At 49.3% G+C, this 25,438-nt stretch overlaps 1 protein-coding gene across 1 annotated transcript in view; it reads left to right on the forward strand.

The window, feature by feature from the left end:
* ANO2 (anoctamin 2) overlaps positions 1–25,438 on the forward strand; it is a 347,350-nt gene that overhangs the window by 77,800 nt on the left and 244,112 nt on the right. The window contains exons 5-7 of the mRNA XM_061206693.1: positions 19,000–19,151; positions 22,439–22,493; positions 24,827–24,878. Of these exons, the coding sequence (XP_061062676.1) occupies positions 19,000–19,151; positions 22,439–22,493; positions 24,827–24,878 (259 nt within the window). The remainder of the gene's footprint in view (positions 1–18,999; positions 19,152–22,438; positions 22,494–24,826; positions 24,879–25,438) is intronic.

Here is a 25,438-nt window from a genome sequence, read left to right on the forward strand (position 1 = left end):
CCTGGGACTTTGATTTAGTTGGCTGGTATGGAATGAGGCTTTGGCATCAGTATTGTGAAAAAAAAAAAAATCCCCAGGAGGTTTTGATGCACATCTGGGTTGAGAGCCACACGGTTCAGATGATTTTTGAGGTCCTTTTCAGCCATTGTATAACTTCCCCAAGGAATTCCTGGGTGACAGTTTCCTTGCATAAGAAAATCCAGCAAATACCTCCAAAGACAAAAGAAATGTGTCCACAGATTCACTCTTCTTTTTTCACTAGGTATTTTAGGAGAAAGGGGTGGTTATTGACTTTGGCTATTTGAGGCGTCTCTAGAAAGGGCCCTGGGACAGGTGATACTCTAGTTTAACCATAAATGATCTATCGGTGATCTGTCTCTGTCTCTGACACACACACACACACACACCCATCAATAGTTTTACTTCACAAGTGGTGACCTAGCTTTGCAGAGATCACAACTTCATCATTCTAACTGCCGTTACCATAAATGTTCACCTTCCCCGTCATTAACAGAACTACGTATTTGCTGCTTTCTACACAAGCACTATTACCACCCACCTTCTCTCATCACCATCTCCACTATCAGTAGCATGGTTAGAGAGAGCAAAACATTTGGATTAGCATCATTGGCTATGTGTACACCATCTTCGCTACAGCAGATCTACTGTTCCCATCAAAAATCACTCATCAGATATCGTCATGTGTGATGCTGTATCATGCACCCCTTATTCAGAAAGGATGAAGTCTGTGGGTTCTGTCCTTATAGATCTGTTAAGGTGGATAACACATCCATAGCGGGAGGACAAATGACTATTGAACAATGAACAAGCATGAGCATGAATATTAGCTACAAACATCTTGCCAGTAAAAGGTACATGCTTTGGGGCCACACGCCTGAGTGTCTTGGTTTCACGAGGACCACGCTGTGACCTTCTCCCCTTCAGATGCACTGCTCAGTTCTCCGTCTCCTGGTTTTTGACCCCTCACTCCCAACACCGCTGTCCTCAGGTGCAGGCACCATCCTGGCTCTGGACCTCTGCCCCTCCTCTGCTGATGGTCTCCCCATTTGATGGCCACATGACCCCAGTCAGCTGTGGATGGAGACGTCTGCTTCCCTCTGGGGGTGTCCTCACTTAACCAACCTTCCCCTTTTCTTTCTCCTGTCTTCCTTCTGCCCTCAATATATATATATATATATTTCTTCTCCTTCCTCTGGCTTATCTGAATATCTAACGTTCTCTTAATCTCTTCGGTTTGTAACTTGCTTCCTATGTTTTTATCTATGCTGGCTGATCCTTGGAAAGAAGGTGAGCAAACTTTAATGCCTCTGCTATTGCTTCTCTCCCCAGGACAGTCCTTTTTGTGGGAAATATAGAGACTTAGAAGAAGTGTGCCTCCTTCTTCTCTCCCCTCTTTGTCCCTTCTTCTCCTTCGCTGGTCTTCCATCCTTCCTTGCCCTCATGCTCTTCCGTCCCTCCTTCCCTCTCCCTTCCATCTCTCTCCTGATGCCGTCTCCTAGCCTCCCTCTCTGTTCTTTGAACATCTGACCCCACCTCTCTCTCCATCACCTCCTCCTTCTCCTTCTTCACAGTCTCAGTCCCCAAGTAGTGCTGGTCCCTCTGGTCTCTGCTTGTCCTTCCACAAGCTCATGCCTGTGGGAGCATAGTTTTCCTTATGTGACACATCTGCCCTCAGAGCTTATGTGCCCCCATACACTAAGCCTATTGGAACTTACCATCCATCGTTTAGGAAGTACCTGCACTTGAATTTGCAGTTGAGATGATTAGGACAAGGACGTATTATGACGCAGCCATCTCTGAGTTGCCTTCCTTCTTTTTCTTTTTTGCATTTCTTTTTTTATAATTTAAATATATTTGACTTATAACCTTGTGTAAATTTAAGGTGTACAACATGTTAATTTGATACGCTCATAGATTGTAATATGATTGCCACTGTAGCGATAACTAGCATCTCTGTCATGTTACATAATTATCCTTTCTTTTTTTTTTTAAATTTATTTTTATTTATTTATTTTTGGCTGTGTTGGGTCTTCGTTTCTGTGCGAGGGCTTTCTCTAGTCGCGGCAAGCGGGAGCCACTCCTCATTGCGATGCGCGGGCCTCTCACTGCCGTGGCCTCTCTTGTTGCGCAGCACAGGCTCCAGACGCGCAGGCTCAGTAGCTGTGGCTCACGGGCCCAGTTGCTCCGCGGCATGTGGGATCTTCCCAGACCAGGGCTCGAACCCGTGTGCCCTGCATTGGCAGGCAGATTCTCAACCACTGCACCACCAGGGAAGCCCTATCCTTTCTTTTTAGTGGCTGGAATCACTAAGTTCCGGACTCTTAGAAAATTTGATGGTTATGATACACTACTGTTGTGTATATTCACTCTGGTGTGCATTAGATCTCTAGGGCTCATTTACTACCTGTTGCAAGTTTGTACCCTTAAATAGCATCTGTCCTATCCCTCCACCCCCATTCCCTGGTAACCACCATTTTCTCCTTGTTTTAACAAGTTTGGCTTTTTAGATTCCACGTGTAAGTGACATCATACAGTACTTTTCTTTCTCTGACTTACCTGGCATAATGTGCTCCAGGTCCAGCCATGGTGCTGCAAATGTCAAGGTTTCCTTCTTTCTCATGGCTGAATGATATTCCATTATATGTATGTGTGTGTGTGTACATATATATATATATACATATATATATATATGATCTTTTTTATGCATTCACCTGTTGATGGACCCTTAGGTTGTTTCCTCCCCTCCTTCCTTTTTATTTTGGAGGCATAGGGTGGTAGACACTGCATCAGTTGAGTCCTCGGAAGACCGGGCTTCTAGCCTTGGTTCTGCACTCACTTGCTGTGTGATTTGGGGATGTCACCTCATCTTCCAGAGCCTCAGTTTCCTCATCTGTGATGTGGGTATAATAACACCTGCTCTGTTTTTCTTAGAAAGTAGCTGTAAGAATCCAGTTCTTGACTAGTGCTGTGGAAACACAGGAGTTTATTACCGTGTCTGTGTTCTCAAACATTTTCATGTGTATTCTCAATTCCTAGTTCCCCAGTCACCTTCCCTCGTGACGGAATGGGCAGCCAACACTGATGGAGCTCCCAGAGGAAGGGGGGTCTGTGGAGAGACCCTGAAGGGCTCAGAAACCATCAGAGCCCTCAGAGTCTACAGCCAAGGGCACAACAGGAAGAAGGCACACACCCAGACATCCCAGCTCGGATTAAATACTGTGTCAAGTAGCAGCCCATTAGCACAGCACAGATTCTGTCTGGGAAAATGCCGGTCCAGGGAGTCTGGGAGAGCAAAGCCAGGTGGTGGCCCTGACGAGCATCAGATGTAACAGAAGGAACTTTTCCCCCAGTGTCTAGGCCCTGGGCTCCACACAGGTGGACCCTTCCGGCATCCTCTGCGGGTTCAGCCGCAGGGCCCCAGATCTCCTTTGTAGTCACAGAACGCAGCAGCTTGTAGTTGACCTCCCAGGGGGTGTCGTAACCACGAGAGGAGGATATAACTTGGTATGCCGGGTGGGATGCCGATTCCAGGGGTGGGTTAAACCCAGTTCCTGGGGTGAGAAAGGAGCATGGTGGTGAGGACGAGATGGGGCAGTCTGCAGGGCTAGCGCTGAGTCCAGTGGCGTTTTCCCCTCTTTTTAATGGGCTTGGGAAGTGACTACAATGAGAGTAAACCACATTTGCAGACAGCCACGTCCTGGCGGCAGGGGCGGGCGGGGAGGAAGGCTGGGGCATGGGGTGGGGTCGCTCAGCATCCTCCAGGCTGGTGGAGGCCGATGGAGGTTTGGCTCATAACTCAGCAGGGTCCGGAGAGACTGGGAAGATGGGGAGGAAATCACAACATCAAGATCTCCAACCTGGACGAATCCATAGTAATGCGTCCAGGGACACGGAGTCCTGAGCACAGATATTAACCGTGAGGGGGGAGTCTTGGAAGGAAGCCTTCGTTTTCCAGAAACAACAACAGAAGAGCCAGTATTTTGTGAGGGACACTCGGCATCCATGCACAGGAAGGGGGCAGGAAGGCCTGGCCTTTGGCCCTGAGCAGCCTGGGACAGTTTGAAATGGATGCTTTCTCACCTCTGTTCTTTTCCAAGGTGGTCAATATCTATGTTTATTTATCACTGACTTTTTTATATATATGAACGAGCACCCCGCCTCCGGGAGAATTGATGAGGACAAGGTAACAGAGTCCGTTCTGGTCGTATTAACGAAAGCGTGTTCATCCAGCCAGAGTCCACTAATTTTGGAAGAAGGGACATGCCTGGGATGGGTGAAAATCACTTTCGTCCAGTCCGTCAAAGTTTTCGTAGCTTTGTTTATAGAATGATTGATATTACAGGGGTCACGTTTGCTGTTCCCAGGAGCCTGTAAGGACTTTAGCTTACGAGTTCTTCGCATGCATGTAGATGCTGTTCACCTCCAGCCAGTGGTACCTTTACAGGAACGCAGGCTCAGAGCTCCCCTCATCTCCCAAACAGGAGTAGTGAGTGCCGTGGAGGGCTGTCGTAAGGAGCAGTGACCACGTATTCAGAGGTCTATCACAGATGCATAGCCTGTATTATTACCGTTTTCGGTATCGTCATTCGCGTGTGATGTGTTTAGGGCGCACAGCTGGCACCGGATCGGGGCTGCTCTTCCCTGCTAGTTCCCTTCCCAGCAGCATCTGCAGTGTTGGGTCCAGTTCCTTAAATCTGCCCAGGCAGCCAGCAGCCCAGACGGGGACTCGCTGGAGAGGCAGGAACAGGCGGCCTCTGGACGGCGTGCTGGAGGAGCCCTGTTTCTTAGAGCGCGGGTCCCTGGAGCATCGGTAAACATAATGGCTCCATGCGCGAGGTCTGCAGTGCGGTCACGGGGAAAGCCAGCAGGAAGACTGCTCAGGCCCCACGGCGCAGAGGCGAGAGCTCGAAGGCGCCCGTTTCAAAGGGTAGACAGCCTGTGGGACAAGTGGAGACCTTGAGCTCCACCCCTTGCTCTACCTCTACGAATCTGGGTTATGTGATTCACATCTCAGCCTGTTTCCCCAAACGGGACTTGAGATGGATTACGACCAAAAGCATAAATACAAATGGATCATTTTGAAAGCGGACAAATAACAAAGAATCATTAATTTGGGGGGAAGTGGGAAGTGCAGGGGAAATAATGATCGTAGAAATAAAAAAATAAGGGTGATGGATGCAAGTGAGACGAATACATTCTGAGCTTCCTGGTAGCCAAGGCAGAAAGGACTACGGTTTACATAATCTGCAGAAATAAGCATCTGTTTGGTGAAAGGAGGCGAACTTTTTCCTGTTGCTAAAGCATAATTTTATGTAAAGGACATGAACAATATAAGGGACATATTTTCAGTAAATACGAGTTTTATATAAGGTGCTGGAATGTTCTTCCTATGGCCATTTCTTAAACTGATTCTGGGTAAAAACTGAGGATGTCATGTTTAACTGTAGTTCAGGAAAGGTTGTACTACCAAGTTATGTAGGTAGATTTCTGCTGCGCTAACTCAATTCAGGGTTAAAGCTTAGAGCAGAAATGCCATTCAGGCTTTAATTCTCTCCGTGGAATCCATGTTTTGAAATATTTATTAATCTACTAAACTGCATTTATTAAGGAATAATTCATCTTCTCATTTCCGTGAACTGAAAACATATGGAACTGCCGTTAAGCATTTTCTGATGAGTGTGAGAAAAATCAGTGTTAACAACGTTGGACTAATATAATTCCAGTTAAAAAGCAGAGAAACGTGACATTTTAGTTAGCTCGAGTGGCCCCTTAGGAGGAAAAACATTACTTCCATTAAGCTTTGTAAATTATTGGAAGTTGTTCTCAGTTACCTATTACTGGCTTTCTAGACATTCTGATCTGGTAACCATGACTTTTGCAAAAGTTGCACGGGCAGACCCTCCCCCAGATTCTGGTGCCCACCCAGCTTCAGGGGCCACTCAGCCAGACCAGGACCCGAGCACCTCTGCCTTCTCAGTTATCCAGATGTGAGGCTTGGATTAGTAAGGTTTCTCTAGAGAAACAGAACTAACAGGATATGTGTATGTACATATATTTTAGATATATATATATATTTATTGTGAGGAATTGGCCCAGGAGAGTATGCAGGCTGGGAGGTCCCATGGTCTGCTGCTGGCAAAGGTGGAGCCCCAGGAGAGCTGACGGTGTAAGTTCCAGTCCAAATGCCAGTAGGCTCGCGCCCAAGAAGAGCCGATGTTTCAGTTTGAATCTGAAGGCAGGGAAAGGCTGATGTCCAGGTCAGCAGGCAGAAGGAGTCCCCTCTTACTTGCAGGAAGGTCAGGCTTTTTATTCTGTTCATGTCTTCAACCGATTGGACGAGGCCCACCCACATTGCTGAGGGCCGTCTTTTTCATTCATTCTACCCATTCAGATGTTAATCTCATCTGAAAACACCCTCAAAGACACCCCCGAAAGAATGTTCAACCCAATGTCTAGGCATCCCTGTGGCCCAGTCAAGCTGACACGTGAAATTAGCCATGTCAAGGCTTGTACTTTATTTTATTTTATTTTATTTTGGCTGTGTTGGGTCTTCATTGCTGCACGCGGGCTTTCTCTAGTTGCAGTGAGAGGGGGCTACTCTTCTTTCCGGTGCATGGGCTTCTCATTGCGGTGGCTTCTCTTGTTGCAGAGCACGGGCTCTAGGCGCATGGGCTTCAGTAGTTGTGGCACGAGGGCTCAGTAGTTGTGGCTCACAGGCTCTAGAGCACAGGCTCAGTAGTTGTGGCACACGGGCTTAGTTGCTCTGCGGCATGTGGGATCTTCCTGGACCAGGGCTTGAACCTGTGTCCCCTGCATTGGCAGGCGGATTTTTAACCACTGTGCCACTAGGGAAGCGCAAGGCTTGTACTTTTAAGGTCTATAATCCTCTTTGTAGTGGGTTGAGTAGTGGTGTCCAAAAAAGACATGTCACAGTCCTAAGCCTGGAATTTGTGAATTTGATCTTATTTGGAAAAAGGGTCTTTGCAGATATAATTAGTTAAGGATCTCGAGAAGAGATCATCCTGGACTTAGTGGGGGGACTCGATTCCAGTGACAGGTGTCGTTATAAGAGAAAGAGATTTGAGACACACAGATACGGGGGAGAAGGCCATGTGAAGACAGAGGCAGAGACTGGAGCGATGCGGCCCTGAGCCGAGGAATGCCTGGGGCCATCAAAGGCTGGAAGAGGCAAGGAGCCCTTTTCCCTTAGAGCCTTTGGAGGGAACATAGCCCTGCTGAAATCTTGATTTCAGACTTGTGGCTTTCACGACTGTGAGAAAGTAAACTTCTATTGCTTCAGGCCACCCAGTTTGTGGCAGTTTGTTACGGCAGCCGTAGGAAACTATTACAGTGTTCCTCTGGGCAGGAGAACAATAAGTAGACAGTCCTAGACCTGGTTCTCTGATAGGCTTGTTGGCTTGCTCTGCATCCCAAGAATCCACTTTGCATCTTCTAAGATTGCTTGAAATAGGCTTGCTCACTTCTTGATGCTGGGTTTTAAGGGTGTTTAGAGGAGTCTTTGTACAAGCGTCCTTCTACATCTCCTTGGATGTCTCACATTCCGTCCTGCTTTGATGAGATTGGAGAGTCTAGGCGAGGCTCAATTCAGCACGGATTGTGGAAGGACACTCATTGTGGCTAAGAAGAGCTGCTTATTCACTTCAACAACTGTTTTTCCATTTATAGTTCTGTTTCTAAGGATGATTGTTGGTTTAAGTGAAAACTTCTGCCTTGGTAAGAGGTATCTGTAAATAAGGATGTTAGCATGTTTTAAAGCTTGAAACATTTCATAATTCTTACCTTTGACTTTGAGGAGAAAGGTTCATAAAACCACTCTCGATGATCAATCAGCGATCAATCGGAACAAAATATCTGAAAATGAAAAATCTTGTAACCATAGATATAAGTTGATAAATAGATAATTAAATGAATTGAGTTTTAAATATAGCTAATGCTTCCTATGTGCTGTGTGCTTTGGTAAGAACCTTACGTGCATTATTTGTTTTTATCCTCACAACAACAGTGTGAAGTAGGTACTAGCTTTAGCCCCATTTTATAGATGAGGAAACTGAGGCTCAGAGAGTTTAGTAAACTTATCTGAGGTCACACAGCTTCAAGGAGGTAGATCGAGGACTCAAACTCATTTTGTCTGACTCCAAAGCCATGCTCCTACCCTCTCACTTTAGTGAAGAATCTCTACCTGGGCTGGAGGTGGCATGGTCTCAAAGTGTATTACTGTAGAATGATAGCCTTTTGTTTAAAAAAATTTTCATGGTCTGACAAACTGTAGAAACACTAAATATTAAAATTTATTTGACCAATTAAAAGTTCTAAAAACCCTGCAGTAAAGGAAATGGTTCAACTTTGTTCAGCCCTTTTCCTGCTGAATGCCTGTTAATATCTTGGGGAACCAGTGATCTGTAGAATGTACTCTGCAATAATCCTAGGCTGGAGTGAACCAGAGCTGTAGCTGTTCACACTGGTCAGTTGTGGGCGGGACCTCCCCTTGCTGTCACTGCCTCTCCCCAAGCATTTGTTCTTAATGGCGATGCAGCCGAGAGGGTCGGGTTTATACTTGATATCTTTATGGGCTTTTTGGTGCCTACTCTTTGATTGCCATTTAAATAGGCTGGAAAGAGTGCAGAACACTTTGACTTATAGTATTTTGTTTTCTGTAATGCTTCTCATCTTCAAAATTCAGAAAAAAAATTAATCGGTGCCACCTCCATGCCGTTGTTTCTCTGCAGAACCTGAGATGGCTCCTGGCCAACTTCCGGACATGCACTCAGGCCTGGCAAGACCGCAGGCCACGGGCTGTTAGCAGACAGGCCTGACTCAGGGCTCACAGACAGTGATGCCCAAAATAGGAAAACGTGTAATGGGAAATGAACTTGAATTTTTTAAATTAACTTGTTTTTAGGCTCCTGATTGAAAAACATTGAAAGAGAAGTGGTACTTTTCTTTTTGAAAGCCTCAAGTCATGTCCAGCTGAACTGGGGCAGCTCCTGTCAGATGGGCTGGCTGGGACCTGGACCCTGGACCCTGTGCCGGTGGCGCTGAGAGCAGAGGGCAGTGGATAGAATTTGTCATCCAATGTCGGGCCCTTCTGAGGGTGAGAGAGCTACTAATAATCACGCCAGGACAGCAGTAGTAAGCCGGGACTGCTGAGTAACTGGGCTCCTCAATAGGAGATGTGGGAGTGGGCGGCCTCGCTGGGCCGTGGCTGCCCCTGTGGGTGGATTGGGGGGGGGCCTGCGGGAGGAGAGAGGGAGAGAAGGAGGAGGAGGCGGGCAGCTTCTGGCACCTGGAGCTCACAGTTTTCAGAAACTTGGCAAGCTGGTCTTTGCACCATTGATGATTGAAATTGGCCACGCTGGGCGTATTTATACCATGGAAATCAGTGAAGGTTGCAAATCAGCCGCTCGACCCTCCACACCCAGGTGGTTGGTGAGCGTTTACCAGCTTGCAATGAATCAGAGCCCCAAGAATGGGAACGGGTGCAGCCAGCGTGCCACCATGGACCAGAGCTGTCCTGTGTGGGGACAGGCCGGAACCCGAGCGTGTCCTGTGATCCCGGCCGTGGATGTTAAAGGGCTACTGGTCGGACAGGGGCCGGGAATGACAGTGTCTCCGCAGGGCCTCTGAATGGATGCCGTGTCTGTCACCTCTGACACAGAAAGGAACTGCCCACCACTGCCCACTTTGGCACTCCGCCCCAAGCACACCGATCCTCCAAAATACCAAGCCTGTTTCCCTCTCAGGGCCTTTTGCTTGCCCTTCCCTCTGCCTGCGGACCTCCAGATACCGCAGGACGTGCACTCCCACCTCAGCGGGGTCTCTGCCCGGACAGACATCCCCGACCGCCCTATGTGAAGCGGACCTCTGTCTCTCTCCGTCCTCCTTCTCTTGTTTTTTTCTTTCTAACACTCAGCGCTGCTGGATACTGAGTAGCATATTTGTATCTTTGTTTTATTATCCCCATCTGCACTACACTGGAAGCTCCAGGAGGGCAGGGGGGTTTCACCCTGTCGGCAGCACCTAGAACAGGGCCTGGTACAGAGCAAGCACTAAATCAGTATTTGTTAATGAATGAACAAATGGATCACACGTACCAGGCCTGATCCATTGGTGGTGGCTTACTGGAGAGTGATGCTGAGATGGGTTCTGAGGCTCCATCCAAGGGCATTGGAAGGAGTGCTGTGATCCCTCAGGGCTGTCTGTAAGGTCGGGGGAGATAGCACCATGGTACATGTACCATCGCGGCCGTCCCTGATCTGGGTCCTCAGTAGCCCCTTCAGTTACCAAAAGCATTTAGGAAGAGTCCAATTGTACCCGGAATGACTGTGTATAAAGGGTCCTAGCCCTTTGAAAGGTCACATTTTTCATCCACCCACCCATCCATCCATCCATCCACCCACCCAGTGAATAGTTACTGAGTATCACTGTGTCTGAGATACTCTGCTGATGGCAGGTGATGCAGTGGTGACTACAACTGGTCCTGGCCCCATGTGGCTTCGGCGTGGGGAGGATTCAGAAGTCAAGTAGCTGTCGATGAGCTTGGAGGCACCAATAGAAGAAAAAGAGCAGGACAGACAAAGAGCCAACCAGAGGAGACCAATTTTGATGGGGGCCAGGGTGCAAGAAGGGGCCATTTGAACTGAGACCAGAGGGCTGGGTAGGAGTTTACCAGCTGGGGGGGCAGGTGAGAACCTTCCTAGGCGAGGGAAAGGCATGTCTTCCAGCCCCAAGGTAAGAAAACCCGGGCCTGTGCGGGGAAGTGGGAGGAGGCGAGGCCAGTGTGCGTGCAGCGTGGAGACTGCGGGCGAGGGGGTGGGGTGGGGTGGCGGCTGGGCCTGTGGAAGGAGGCAGGAGGCATGGCTCTGAAGGCGCTTGTCAGCCATGTAAGTAGTTTGGAGTTTCTCCCACATTTTAAAAGTCAGCAAACATTCATTCATGTGTAGAGGACATACTGAAACAGAATTAAAAACCGTAAGTGAATGCAGAGTTAGACCTCAGAGAATGTGCATTTTGTGAATATGTCACTGGCTGCGTTCGGCGTGGCCGCGGATGGGAAATTGACCCGTAGGCACCGGTGGGGATGGAGGGACTGAGGAGCTCCTGTTCTTGGTGCGCCCACAGAGGCTCCTTTGGGCTCCAGTTTGCAGCTGAGCTTAGTGGCTCCTGGTGCTGCCTGCATTTGGATTGGTGGGTGGTTTAACATTCGCTCGCGTGGGTAACAGGGCTTGTGCACGGAACTCCTCAGATCCGGGTTCGGTGCGTGCATGTCTGCGCGCATCCCTCCCTCTGCCTGTCCTGTCGGGCGCCAACGGGGCATAAGAACAGCGGACCTATTCTGCTGCATCTTTAGCTTCTCTTCCTCATAACCTCTTTAGTCCGGAGGCGTCCACCCCGGTCCAGCTTGCAGAGGCACCTTCCACACTGTTTGGCTTCCCTGTGTGTCTGAGCCTTTTGAAATGAAAGGTGAGCAGGTGATCATCTTCAGCTCAGTCAACCCTCAGTTGCCCAGTGACCAGAGGTGCAGAGGAAAGCACAGAAACGTTGAATGGGGAAGGCAGTCTGGCTTAGTGTCTGTTGGGCCGTGGGGTGTAAGCAGACACACATGCTCACAGCTGGGCTTGCTCTCCACCTTTACGCCCGGTTGCTGCTTTTCCTGCTGACTTTTCCTACGAGTTGCAGAAAGAGGCCCTCTTAGATCACTGCAGATGAGGGACTCACGGATAATCAAGATTATTTTATTTAGATCTCATATGGTTATTCCCTTCCCTTGATCTTTGGGGGGGTCATTGGATCTCCTAGTGTTTGAGTGACATCGGGTATGCTAGTAAAACTTCCTGTGCCTGTTTCTTTACCTGTAAAATGGGGACAGCAGCCTGTATCTGTCCATGATAGACAATCACTGCAGCCTCAGTGCCTTGCACCCTGGGAAGGAACATGATTCCAATGCAGGAAGGAAACAAATAAGCCCTGAGACCGCACTGCCGTGCCCCTCTGGAGGGGAGAGGCTGAGGGAGACGGAGGAAGAAAGAAGAAAAGAAGGCCTTTCAGTAAACCTCTTAGCTTGTGACAATGAGGCCAAAGCGGACTTTTATGAGAACCACATTTGAGCCCTGGAATAAAAAATAAGAACAACATACTTTAAAAATTATTTATGATTTTAAGCACATGAAAGGCATATCGTGTACCCGGGGAGGGCGTAATGGGGAACAGCTGGTGAACATGTGTCTCGCCATTTCTGAGGATGTTCCTCATTCTCCACTGTCCAAGAATAACAGTAATAACGATGCTGCTGCTGATTGTATTAACAATACTAAAGAGGATCGGGGTGCCTTTCGTGGACCCTGTGGAACACGGGGGAAGAGCCGGGCTGCTGGGCTTGGTGGGGGCGGAGAGGGAGCTCCGGCCTTCTGCCTGCTCGGGCACCACGCAGCCCTTGCAACGATCCGAGGTTTAGGAAGAGAGCCTGGATAGGGGAGTCAGGAGACCTGGGTTCCGAGGCCTGGTCTCACCCCTGACGCTGGCAGTCCCCTGCCCCTCTGAGCCTCAGTCTCCCTGTCTGTAGCACAGCGAGGCTGACGCTGCCGGGTGGGCCGGGCTTGCCGAGTCTTCTGGACCCTGGTGACGTGGAGCCCGTGGGACTCCAGGGTGAGCATCCCGTGTGGGGAGGGGTCCTCCTCATCGCCGTGCTTCTTCAGCTTCTGCCACAATCAACCAGTCAACCCCCAGGCTCAGCGCCTGGCACCCAGGAGGCGCCCAGACGTGTCTGTGCTGAGAATGAACGTGTCTTTTTCATTAAATGTCTAAAGCCAAAGAAGGTTACACTTGGATGGTACTTTCAAAGCCATTTAGTCAAGTTCTGTCTTTTATGATTTGTGAAGTGGGTCTGGAGCGGGGCTCGGCCTCAGGCTAATTATCCCCACTGGTGAGCGGACCCCAGGACCCTACCCAATGCCCCTCGAATGGTGAGCTCTCCATCCTGGCTGGTGGGGAGAGGGGCTGTTCCCAACCCTTGCAGACGGGTTTTCTCCAGCGTCCGGTAGCTTCCTCCCACCCCGCTGCCCAGTGCTCCAGGAGGACTGTCTGCAGGCTTCTTCACGAAGCTCTCTCCCCTTGGCTGCGCTGTCCTGGGAGCTCTGGTTGCCCTGGTCTCCCCAGACCTACAGCTAAGGCTCCTCAGCCCAGGGAGTGTGTGGGGCTCCACCTGTTTCCCCTTCCTACCCCGCAGCCCTGGACCTCTCTCTAGGCAGTGAGCTGGAGCGATCCCAGGAGTCACCATTTTCATTTCCTGTCTCTCAGGAACTCGTTACTTCTCAATGTCCAGTATCTTGAAAACTGCTTTCTTAGTTTGTTTGGGCTGCTCTAACAAAATACCACAGACTAGGGAGGCTTGTACACAACAGAACTTTACTTCTCACAGTTCTTCTGGAGGCTGGAAGTCTGAGACCAGGATACCAGCATGGTTGGGCGAGAGCCCCCTTCCTGGTTCGTAGCTGGCACTTTCTTGCTGTGTCCTCACATGGCGGAAGGGGCTGGGAGCTCTCTGGAGTCTCTTTTATAAGGGCACCCGTCGCATTCACAAGGGCAGCACCCTCATGACCTAATCACCTCCCAAAGGCCCCACCGTCCAATAGACATCACGCTGGGCATCAGGATTCAGGATATGAATTTTGCAGAGACACAAACATTCCGACCAGAGCAACCATTATTTCATGGTTTTTTTTCCTCTGGGTGTTTTGGTTGGTTCAGGTGGGGTAAATCTGGTCCCTGTTACTCCATCCTAGTGGGAAGTGGAAGTTCCCCAGTTCTCTCTTTAGAGATGAAGAATCTGAGAGGGAGAGCCACTTGCCCAGAGTCACACAGCTCATTAGCGTCAGCAAGGACCAGGACCCAGGTCATTCGCTCCGTAGACATTAGTGTGCTGCTCCTGTGTGCCAGGCACACAGGGCGTGCTCCCTGCTCCTCAGATGCCCACAGTCTGTTGGGGAGACAGACGCGTGAACCACAAGTTAGAGAAGAGTGTGGCAAACTTTAGGACACAGGTATTCGTTCACAGGATGCTAGGGAAGCATGACAGCAGGCGAGTGGCTAAGGAGGGTTTCCTGGGAAATCTGGTACTTGAGCCCAGTGGAGGAGGAGGAAGAGAGTAATTCAGGTGGAGAGGGAGGGGAGAAGTTCCAGGAATAGGTACGACACGTGCAAAGGCACAGAGGCAGGAAGCAGGTCCTTTGTCCTCCAAGCTTAGCATCCATGGTAGCGTGCACGGGGCCACCCACCATGTTTGACTGTGGGCATGGGCCGTGTGTCTGCCTGGGTGTGTGTGTAGGGCTTCCATCAGGGCTGTGGGGTGGAGGTCACCTTGACGGTTCTGGTGGGATTCTGGCCTTCTGCACCGTTTACATTTTTCCTGGAGGTAAATGATGCTATTTGTAGGGCTTTGGAGCACCCCTCCCCCCATCAAGGAACAGTCAGAATTTATCCTGGTGCCATTCCTGGTCCCTCCAAAGACATGCCACAGGCCCCATTCCCCTTAGACCGATTCTGTAGGGAGCTCTGCCAGACCCACTGCTAAGAAAAGGTTCAAGACCAGCTTGGAGGTGCTCAGCTAACCTTCTTCCAGGACAAGGCCCTGGGGCAGGTGCTGGTTGTTAATCCGCATGGATTGAATACAGGCCCTCCTGGCCTCTGCCAGGACTGGGCAACCCCATGCGCCCTTGCAGCTGGTGGGGACAGGCCGGGAGACCTTTCGGCCGGCCAGTGGCTTTGGGCTGTGGCTTTATTCTCCATCATGGTTTCTTTCTACCAGGGCCTGTTACCTGAGGACTGTTCTGTCCCCAGCCTGGGCTCCTGCAGTGGCAGCAACTGCTGTCATCAATGCTGGGTCCCCAGAGATTTATCGTTCGTTTGTTTAACCATAGGGGATGGTTTGGACAGTGTCCTGCCTTCGTGGAGATTGTTTGGTGGGGCGGCTGGACATGAATCAAATAATCATTCACATAAATATAAAATCACAACTGTGATAAGTGCTGTGAAGGAGAGGCATTTGGGCCCTCGAAATGCTGTGAAGATGGGACTTGCCCTTGTCTGGAAGCCAGGAAAGACTTCCCCCAGGAAGTGACAATGGAGTGAGAACTCAAGTGTGAGCAGAGGTTGGTGAGGGGGAGGGAGAAGGCGAAGGGTGTAGAGTACTAAAAATACTGCCCGAGGCTGGTGGCTGGGTGCCGTGAGCAGGGGACCGTGGGGCAAGGAAAAGGTGGAGACTTCTACAGGGCCCCCAGGCTGTGTGGAGAATTTTGGTTTTCATCATAAGAGCAATGGGTAATGGTTGAAGACTTCTCCGCAGGGAGGTGACATGATCAGATTTTTGCTTCAGAAACATCACTCTGGCTCCAGCGTGGAGACCAAATTAGAGGTGGACAAAAGTAGGGTTGCCAGATAAAATACAGGATGCCTAGTTAAATCCAAACTTCAAATAAACAATGAATACTTTGTTTAGTATCAACATAAGTATGTCCTAAATACTGCAGCGGACATACTTATACAAAAAAATTATTGTGGCTCTAGTATAATTTTTTAACGTGAGTATGCCCTCCAGTTGTCTTTTTTAATGAAAAAATTGTTTCATTAAAAGTTGAAATTTATTGTTTACCTCAAATTCACATTTAACCGGACTTCTTGCATTTTTATTTGTTAAATCTGGCAGCCCTAAGCAAGAGAGGTGGGAAGCCAGTTATTGCTGTAGTTGAAGCCCCCTTAGACTAGGAAACCAGAGGTGGACATGGGGAGAAGTGGACAAAGGAGAAACACCCTCGGTCGGTCCAAGTCTGTCGTTCCAAGGCATCTAGGATGCAGAGCCAGTCAACTTCTCTCCTGCTCTGAAACTTGAATTGCCACGCACACGCCCTTTAAAGACGCGTGGTTACGGGTATGGTGAACACGCTGCAGGACACGTGCCCGGTTGGAACCTGCCCTAAATGACCTATGAGATGTGTTGGGACAGGGTGAAGGGGTCATCTTTCTGCCCCTGTCCCTCCAGGCCCAAGGATGCCCCAGAGGTGAGCTCTCTGCATCTAAGTGACCGATGGCAGGAGGGTCAAGAGCTTTATGACAGTAGGGGCAGTAGAGTAAGTTGCACACTGTTTTTCCCCGATGATCACTCACGTCGTGGCAGAGGAAGAGTAGAGTGAAGCAGCCAAGGTCGCAGGCTCTGCCACGAGGTTCCGAGGCTCCAGCACTTATTATCTGGTTGACACTCTCTGTGTGATCTTGACTGAGATTCTTAACCCCTCTCGGTTTTTAGAGGCACGTCTTTAAGATTAGTGCTGATGTACGTCAAGCCAGGTGCATAGGAGATGCTTAGAAATGGTCTGTGCTCCCAGAAGTAAACGGTCCCCTCGTTTCAGAAGGCTGGCTCCTTCTTTGTGCAGAACCCCGCCTGATGAATTTCTTGATTCACAGCTCTGATGTTGTCCTTGTTCACACCCTTCGCTGACTTCCCGTTGCCTCGTGCAGCGGGACCTCCATGCACTGGTCTCCGCGTGCCTTTCTGCCGTGAACCGTCACGACTCCCCCATCAGAACCCGAGCACCAAAGAACCAGGCTGTGAACCCTTCTTAAATCCAGCTTGAACTTTTTTACTTTTTTTGTTGGCTTGGAATGTCTTTGCTGATATCTGTTCGAGCCTTATTCATTAAAAGTATGTATAAGGTGAGGTTAATAGAAGTATGATCAAAGAAGATAAAACACGTGTAGAGGCTAAAATAAATGCCCATCACTAGGGAAGTGACTAACAAATTAGAACTCGTGCCCACTGTGTCATATGGTGCCTTCACGAAGGTAGTTCTACGTGGACTGACCTGGAAAGACGTGTACCCGGGATATATTGCTAAACGAGAAAAGCAAATTGTAGAATTACACGATCGTACCTGTGAAGTATGATCACAGGTGTGTTTGGAAAGGGATTCAGTTACATATAATATGTATGGAGAGAGTCAGTATAAAACATACTCCAAATTGTGAATGGAGATTTCCTCTGGAGTGGAGGATGGGATGGGATTGGAAGTGAAAGATAGCTGTTAACGTTAGTTAATATACTTTTTGGTTTTGGTCTCTTTTTTCTTTTTTTTTTGGCCACACCGCACGGCATGTGGGATCTTAGTTCCCTGGCCAGGGATTGAACCCGTGCCCCCTGCAGTGGAAGCGTGGAGACTTAACCACTGGACTGCCAGGGAAGTCCCTGGTTTTGGTTTCTTTGTTTACTAGAACTGTGTTAATTTTGTGATTGAAATTAAGTCAAAATGCATAGAAAAATGTATCAGAAGAAATAAATAAACTGGGCTTATGTTTCAGTTGTTAGATTGGGGAGGTTCTCCCCCTTCCCACTGATTATCATGATTTTATTAAAGCACAAAAAAACAAAAGAAGGTTACCTTTCTGTTCAGGTCCCAACAGAAATGCTGCTCTCCTTAGGAAGCACTTTTCTGATTCTTCAGCTGGATGTGCTGTCTCCTTTCTTTGAGCCCTCAAAGCATTCTGAGTGTCTTTCGTGGCATTTATCTCCATCGATATTACAAGTGTTTTGTACATGTTTTACAGCCTCTCTAGATTTAAGCATCTTAAGGATATCTTGATAGAGAACACAACCGGCTTTCAAGTCGGAGGATCTGGATGTGGCCCCTATTCTGGTCATCTACCGCAGCAGGACAAATTAGCCCCAGCTTAGTCAGTAAGACACAGCCATTTTATTCTGTCTTATGAATTTTTGCTCAGTATCTTGAGCAGAGCTAGACGGGGTGATTCTTCTCCACGTGGTGTTGACTGGGGTCACTTGGTGGTATTTGGCTTGGGGTTGAGCTAGACAAGAAGGTCCAAGAAAGCCTCCCTCACACGCCTGATGCTTGGCAGGGTAGGCGGAAGGTTGGGCTCAACCTCCTCCTTTCCCTGAGTCCTCTCCGCATGTCTCTTCAGACTTGCTGCAGGCAGCTCAGAGCTTCAAGAGACCAAGGAAGACCAAGGCAGAAGCTGCCCATCTTCTTAAAGGGTGGAACTGGCATAGTGTCCCTTCTGCTACACTGGTCAGGCAGCCCCAGAGCCCACCCAGACTTAAGGGGGTGGAAACAGAGATGCCACCTCTTGAATCGAGAAGTTGTGTAAAAAATTTGTGGCCATTAATCCACCAGAGCATTGCTATGACAGGTACAACCTCTGTGTCTCAATGACAACATCCGTAAATTAGAAAGACCAGAAGCTATAATGTATGCAGATGTACTCCGTACGTTAGGAAAAACCATAGGTATTATAAATACCAGTGATTATCTTGGTACTAACGCAGTGCTTTACTCAAGGCCGGTACTCACTAGGTGCTTAGTACTTTGAAAGCAGACTCATTTATCAGATATCTCCTAAGAAGAGCACAAGAGAAGTGATGCTGGATCGTCACGTAGGGGCGTGGTCTGGTTGTAGAGTGCAGACTTGGGATTGGGTTGACACGAGTTAGATCCAAGCAGTCGCCCAGTTACTATCTGTGTGACCTTTGTTGACTCATCTCACCTTTTTGAGCCTTAATTTCCTCCTCATAACAGGAGAGTAATATTATCTAGCTGGCCGGGAGCAGTGTGCATTGGAGCTCATTTGAGTAAAGCCCTTAGTATGGTGACGGTCACACAGTAGGTCTTCTGTGGTGATATAACAAAGATGTATAGAAAGTTTGGACTCCTTTCAAACTGCGCTCCTCCTTCCCTGCACTGGTCACCTCCATTCGCACAAACAGTTGAGGGGGTTCACCACCTTGTGAAAGCAGGGGAGGAAGGGCAGGACCCTCCTGCTGGCTTCCCCAGTCTCGTCCTCTCCCCAGAGTGTCCCCTACGGGGGGAATCTGAGCCCCCAGCAGCTCTGGCTGTGAGTCCTTCTCCTCTGAGTGTTGGACGCGGCCTCCTTCTCACACCCGTGGCTTTGCCTTCGTAGACGTACGTGATCAAGTCAGAAGGCAGCATCGCGAAGACGTTCAACAAGATCCTGCAGAAGCTGAGCGCACCCCTGAAGCCCCGAGTGCCCGAGCACAGTAACAACAGGATGAAAAACCTGTCCTATCCGTTCTCCAGGGAGAAAATGTACCTGTGAGTATTGGGACTCTGGAGGTGGGGCCGTGTGGGGGATGGGAAGGGACCTCAAGCACCACTTGGTGCCTCGGCTCATGAGCTGAGTGCCCGGGTGCCTGGGGGATGGGGGAGGAAGCCTGCTCTCAGGGTGGAATACTCCCTGTGTCTGCCTTCCCACTCCCTGTCCCTGAGCGAGATGATCGCAGATAGCTCCTGAATATTCATCCCGTGGCTTCTGGGAAAACCTGCCATTTCAGTCACTTCGCATGATGGATGGAGAATCAGGGAGCAGACAACCAGAAACTTTGGGACTCTGTGAGCAAAGTGGTCCAATACCTGTTTACCTTCCACGGGGAGACCACTCTGCTCTGTTCCCAGTCTAACAGGGTTTCAAGATATTGTGATAATCCAGAGAGACGGTGGATGAAGCTTCTGGACATCTGTCTTCTCAGCTGCCAGCTCGTGCCCTCACTGACCCAGAGGAGGGGAGGGAATAAGTTTTCTTCTCAGGGATGCCCTTTTGGGAAGCCTTTGGAAGGGGGAGTCGTAGTTGGGAAGTGGGAGATGCAGAAGCCAAGCACTAATTCTGTTTTAGGAGCTAATGATAAAATAAGAAACTATCAAGAGTGATAAGAGAATCGAGTGAGAGAGGGAAAGGAATGGGCTTGGAAAGGAAGAAAAGATACAGGATCTTTGCTTTTGGAGGAGATGGCATTGATGGGCTGTGTGTCTGCCATTCACTGGGTACCATCTCTACCCATCTTTGCCATGTTAGATAACAATTCTGTACACATGCATATGCTCCCTCATTGAATTCTTACCCCTCAACGATTCTGGTACCAATTCTGGTCACCAGTTCCAACGTGTGTGTGGGTTTTCCCGCACCATCAAGAAACTCTCCGACACCAGCTGGGTGCCGTACAATTCAGCTCCATTCTGACACTGTGTGCCTGGAAGTAGCATCAGATCGCTCAGGCTGAGGGCTCAGGGTCACGAGACGGCCCCGCACTTCAGACGCCTAAGCAAGTCCAGGCTGTGACCTGTGCTTCTGACCGACTGGCTGCGAATCAGAGGTTCTCACGACCCCCTCCTTGCGTTCGACTAATTTGCTAGAGCGGCTCACAGAACTCAGGAAACCAGTTTACTCGCTAGATTACCGGTTTATTATAAAGGATGTTAAAGGATACGTATCAACAGCCAGGTGAAGAGATACATAAGGCGAGGTCCCAAACAAAGGAGCTTCTGTCCTTGTGAGTTTTGGGCTCAGCATGAAAGCGTTTTGATTCACCAACCCAGAAGCTCTTCAAAGCGCATCCTTTTGGATTTTTATGGAGGTTTCATTCCATAGGCGTGATTGATCAAATCATTGGCCGTTGGTGATTGATTCAACCTCCAGTTCCACTCTGCTCCCCGGAAATCAGCGGGTAGGACTGAAAGTTCCAACCCTCTACTCCTGGTGGTTTCCCTGGCAACCAGCCCTATCTTTAGCGGCTTTCCAAAAGTCACCTCATTAACATAAACTCACTGGTGGTTGAAAGGGGCTTGTTATGAGTAGCACGACACTCCTGTCACCTTTATGGCTCTGAAGCAATTTCAGGAATTGAGGACAGGAGACCAAATACTATAACAAAAGATGCTCTTATGGCTCAGAAAATTCCTAGGGCTTGGGAAGCTGTGAGCACAGTGGATGAAGACCAAAATATATATTTATTATAAATCACAGTGTCACACTCCCATTGTGAAGCGGCCGTCCAGATATAACTATCCCTCTATTATGGAGAGGAAACCGAGGTCCAGGATCTGTCCAAGGTCATGAAAGCTTAAGTGGCTGCACTGGGATTGGCATGTTGACCTCCTGGCCGGCTGTTGTTTTTGCAGTCTGTGCGTCCTCCACATCTCCCTTTCCTTGGGCCCTTTCTCCACACTGGCGCTGGCATCTGACCTGCCACCTCCCACACAGCTCCATTCACTCAGCTTCTGTGATCCTTCCAGGCCACTTCTTCACCCCCAGCCAGAATATGCTCTCCATCCTCTGAGTTTTCATAGCAATGGTCTGCATGTCGTCACGTTCTCCTCTGCATCAATTGCTTGGAAACATCCCCCCCCCCCATCCCCAGTGGCTGGGCTCCCAGGGGGCCGGGGGCATGGTTCAGGTGTCTGTGTGCCCTCCAGCACATGCCCTAAGGACAGTCACACAGGTGTTATTTTTTTTAACATCTTTATTGGAGTATAATTGCTTTACACTGGTGTGTTAGTTTCTGCTGTATAACAAAGTGAATCAGCTCTACATATACATATATCCCCATATCTCCTCCCTCTTGCGTCTCCCTCCCACCCTCCCTATCCCACCCCCCTAGGTGGTCACAGAGCACCGAGCTGATCTCCCTGTGCTATGAGGCTGCTGCCCACTAGCTAGCTATTTTACATTTGGTAGTGTATGTATGTTCATGCCACTCTCTCACTTCGTCCCAGCTTCCCCTTCCCCCTCCCCGTGTCCTCAAGTCCATTCTCTGCGTCTGTGTCTTTATTCCACACAGGTGTTTTTTTGAGTGAAAGGTCAACATTTGAAGTTTACAGCAGACACAGGTCTTGCATAATTGGGAGTTTGGTATCTAATTGATGTGACAACAGTGACAACATTAAATGAAAATTTGAAAAACAATTATAACCCCAACATCCTGAAACTGCACTCTTTTCTGTTGTTGTGTTTTTTTTTTTGTTTTTTTTTTCCCCCAGCCGCGCCATGTGGCTTGCAGGACCTTAGATCCCTGACCAGGGATTGAACCTGGGCCCTCGGCAGTGGCAGTGCTGAGTCCTAACCACTGGACCGCCAGGGAGTTCCCCGTTGTTGTGTTTTTTACTGTCTTTGTCCGTGCACAGGAATCCTTTTTATATACTTTCATTTTTAAAACTTATCATAGTATAATGTTTTTCTATCATAGTCTAACTTTTTCTACAGTATTTCTAAAGTTTTCATAATTATAATTTTCAACGGCTGTATGATAATCCATCCTTTAGGTTTCGGAATTGCGTCTTAGCTCCATAATCTTTGTTATAAGTAAGTTTGTAATGAACATTTTAATTTATGGACCTTTTTTTTCCACTGAATTTATTTTCCCAGTGATACATTTCTATGATAAGTTTTCAGAATTACTGGGTCAGAAAGAGTGTAAACGTTGTGAGAGTGTGTGTCTCTTACACATCTTGCTATGTTGCTTTCTAGAGGTTTGCTCTGGGCCTGGGGTGACAGTAGTCCCAGAACAAGGATAATGAAATGAATTGACCTGCTTTCTTGGTGTCGCCAGGTACAACATCCAGGACAAGGACTCCTTCTTTGATAATGCTACCCGTAGCCGCATTGTAAGTAAAACCAGTTAACCAGGTGCTTAACCAGGTGTGGTGGGCTCGGGAGGGGGAGAGGAAGCCTGAATCCCCTTTGGCAGGGCATCTCTCGCCCTCCCTGTTGCCTCCCATCATCCTTTGCTTGGAGTTGCCTAGCAACTGGAAGGAGCGTCCAGGAGCTTCCCAATCCCAGTATCGAAATAGCCAACAGCTCTTCTCACTCTTGGCTTGAGAGGGGGGTCTCCTCTTTATGGTTCTCCACCCAGGCCCTTCTTGGAATCACAAAAGCAGGGAATGTCAGAGCTGGGGGGGACTTTCAGCTAGTCAGGTGACCCCCTTGCTTGACGGTTGAGGAAACTGAGGCTCTGAGATGCAATGAATTGAAAAAAAATTCAGGCCCTCCAAATGAGGGCTCATTGCTGGGCTGCTGAGTTTCTTTCTTCATCCCCAAAGAAGTCCTGCGCATTGCTGTCACAGGGAATGCTAGAGCTGGGCAGTTTGTCCAAGGACAAAATTACCAGCCCATTCAATAGGAAGCCAACATTTGTGACTGTAGCCATTCTTCTACTGTCTTTTTGCCTTTTGAAGTCAAGGTTTTGGATTTTGCAGGGTGGTTGATTCCAATGAAAATCTACATAGGGCCTGGGCCCTGCGGCCCCAGTCTGAGCTGTAGGGCATCTCTGTTCACTGATCCATTTATCCCCTCCCCACCTGGAGAGCATCCAGCTTATGGACAGAAGAAGGGAGAGAAAAAGGGGCTCAAGGAACGCTGGTCACTTAGGCCACAGTGGAAACATGGCAGCATGTTTCCATTGATCCCTAGGAAAGAACTTAAGTTTCCACAGAATGAGGAATAAAAGTTAGGTACCTAGAGGACTTCCAAGCCAGCAGGGTGATGAGAAGGGTAAGAAGGGGCAGGTGATTGGAGGAAGATGCAGAACATTTCCAAGTCATGCTGAAAACACGGCCCTGACTCTTTGCTTGCAGGATGGGCAGGAAAACACCTCAGGTCCCTTGGCCTAGTGTTCTAGGAAGATTTAACACGGGCATATGATTTCTTTTATCTTCCTACAGAAAAAAGTGTAAACTTCCCATTGTTTTAGTTGATGCTGTTACAAGCTGTAAGTCTCCCCACAGCTTGGGTCCCACGACTGGGGGGGACGTTACAGGGCATTGTGGAAATTACCCGATAATTGCAAAGTGCTTGTAAAATAATAGACTGCCATATAAATGCTGTTCCTAATTATCACTGCAGTTGAATACTGCACTATATTATAAGTGAATTAAACATTCTTGGGCCCCATTCTGCTGGAAGTTATTTATTTACCACTCCCTCTAGGTCTGTGGCTGGAACGTGGGAGTGTAAATGATGATGGAGTAACACATCTTTTCTCGTTCTGGAAGCTTCTTCCTTCCCCTCCTGCCCTTTTCCCAGTCTACCGCACACCGTGACGGGGGGAGAAAAGGGCCTTGAGTTTTGTCTTGGGGTCTGCTTCTGCCCTGGACTTTGGTCTGAGGACCTCGCCTGCATCTCCCTGTGCCCCCTTCCCTGTGGGCATCTGGGCAGCCCAGCTGTCTGTCCCAACGCCGACTTCCTTCCTGGAGCTGGGAGCAGGCTTGAGACCCCTTGGAGGGCACTAGTTGGCCTGCAGGTTTACTCTGCCCTGGGTCCCTGCTTCCTTGGCTGGGATGCTCTCAGCACCCCGCCCTCCTGAGTGAGCGACAGGGTCCCTGCAGGCCCCACAGTCGGGGCTGTTGACCTGTTGATGTGCAGTGGTCACCAAGCAGCAGCCTGCCGTGTGCCCAGGATGTGCTATGACACTTGGAGTCTTGAGGATGTGTGGGACCTGCTCTGACTGGGGAGGCATGATAAGGAGTTGGGGGAAAAGCAGAGAAGTGATAGCACCAAGGACCAAGATGTAGGTGGCCCTTTTCTAGTTGCCAAAGCACTTTCATGGGTCCCCAAAGCACCTCTGAAAGACAGTTCCATTGCAGAGGGGCCCACGGGCCCTCAGGACCTGCAGGGAGCTCGCTCAGGACCCCTCAGCGGCAGGGCACTGTCGGGGCTGGTGGGGAGGGCACGCCCCCCCTCGCCTTCCCTCCCGGCTTCCTCCTGGGCCCTCCAGAGGGATGTGAGTCTGGGCTCCCCTTCCCTCCTGTAACTGCAGTCAACTTATAGGCTTTTCTTTATTTTGCGGGGTGGGGTGGCAAACGGGGGGTGTGTGCCTGAGGGGGTTAGATGCTTTGTTGGAATGTCCGTGAGCTGGGCACATGCCTGCCCATCCCTGCCCCCGGCCTGGGGACGCACCATGTGGCCCAGACGTTCACGGCCGAACTGTCGTCTGTTTTAGGTACGCGAGATCCTGAAGCGCACCACCTGCTCTCGAGCCAACAACATGATGGGTAAGGACCCTCCCACCGGGGGCCGTGCTGACAGGGGCTGGGGGGCCAGGGAGACTGAGAACAAGACAAACAGACGCCCGCATGGAGGGGGCGCCCTGCCTGCCCCCATTCCTCATGGGGCTGGGGCTGCCCCCTGACCTTCACCCCGGGTCTCTGTCCTTCCTCTCCTTTCCCTGGATCCTTGCTGACACCTTTCACTTGATCCCGAAAATTCAGCTCCTCTCTCTTCACAGTCTCTAAAAGGTTTTAATAACCACCCAAATCATGGCAGCTTTTTATTCGTTTGTTTTTAAGAAGAAAGGCATCTTCGAGGCCTTTTAGTCCAAGCCCCTCACTTGATGTCTAAAGAAACTGACTCCCAGAGAGGGTGAATTAGTCTGCCGGTACCTCTTCTGAGTTCAGCATCCTTGTCACCACTAAACCTGTCTGGCTAAACCTGTCTGCCTTGTGGTTTGGTTTTTGAACCTGGGGGTGTTTGTGTTTGAAGCAGGACCCTCCGTGTTTGGGAGCTTGCAGTATAAGGCAGGTGGTCTGGATGCTGACGGGTGGTGGAGGGGACA

This window comes from Eubalaena glacialis, chromosome 11 (assembly GCF_028564815.1).
Source record: "Eubalaena glacialis isolate mEubGla1 chromosome 11, mEubGla1.1.hap2.+ XY, whole genome shotgun sequence".
NCBI classification, from domain to species: Eukaryota; Metazoa; Chordata; class Mammalia; order Artiodactyla; family Balaenidae; genus Eubalaena; species Eubalaena glacialis.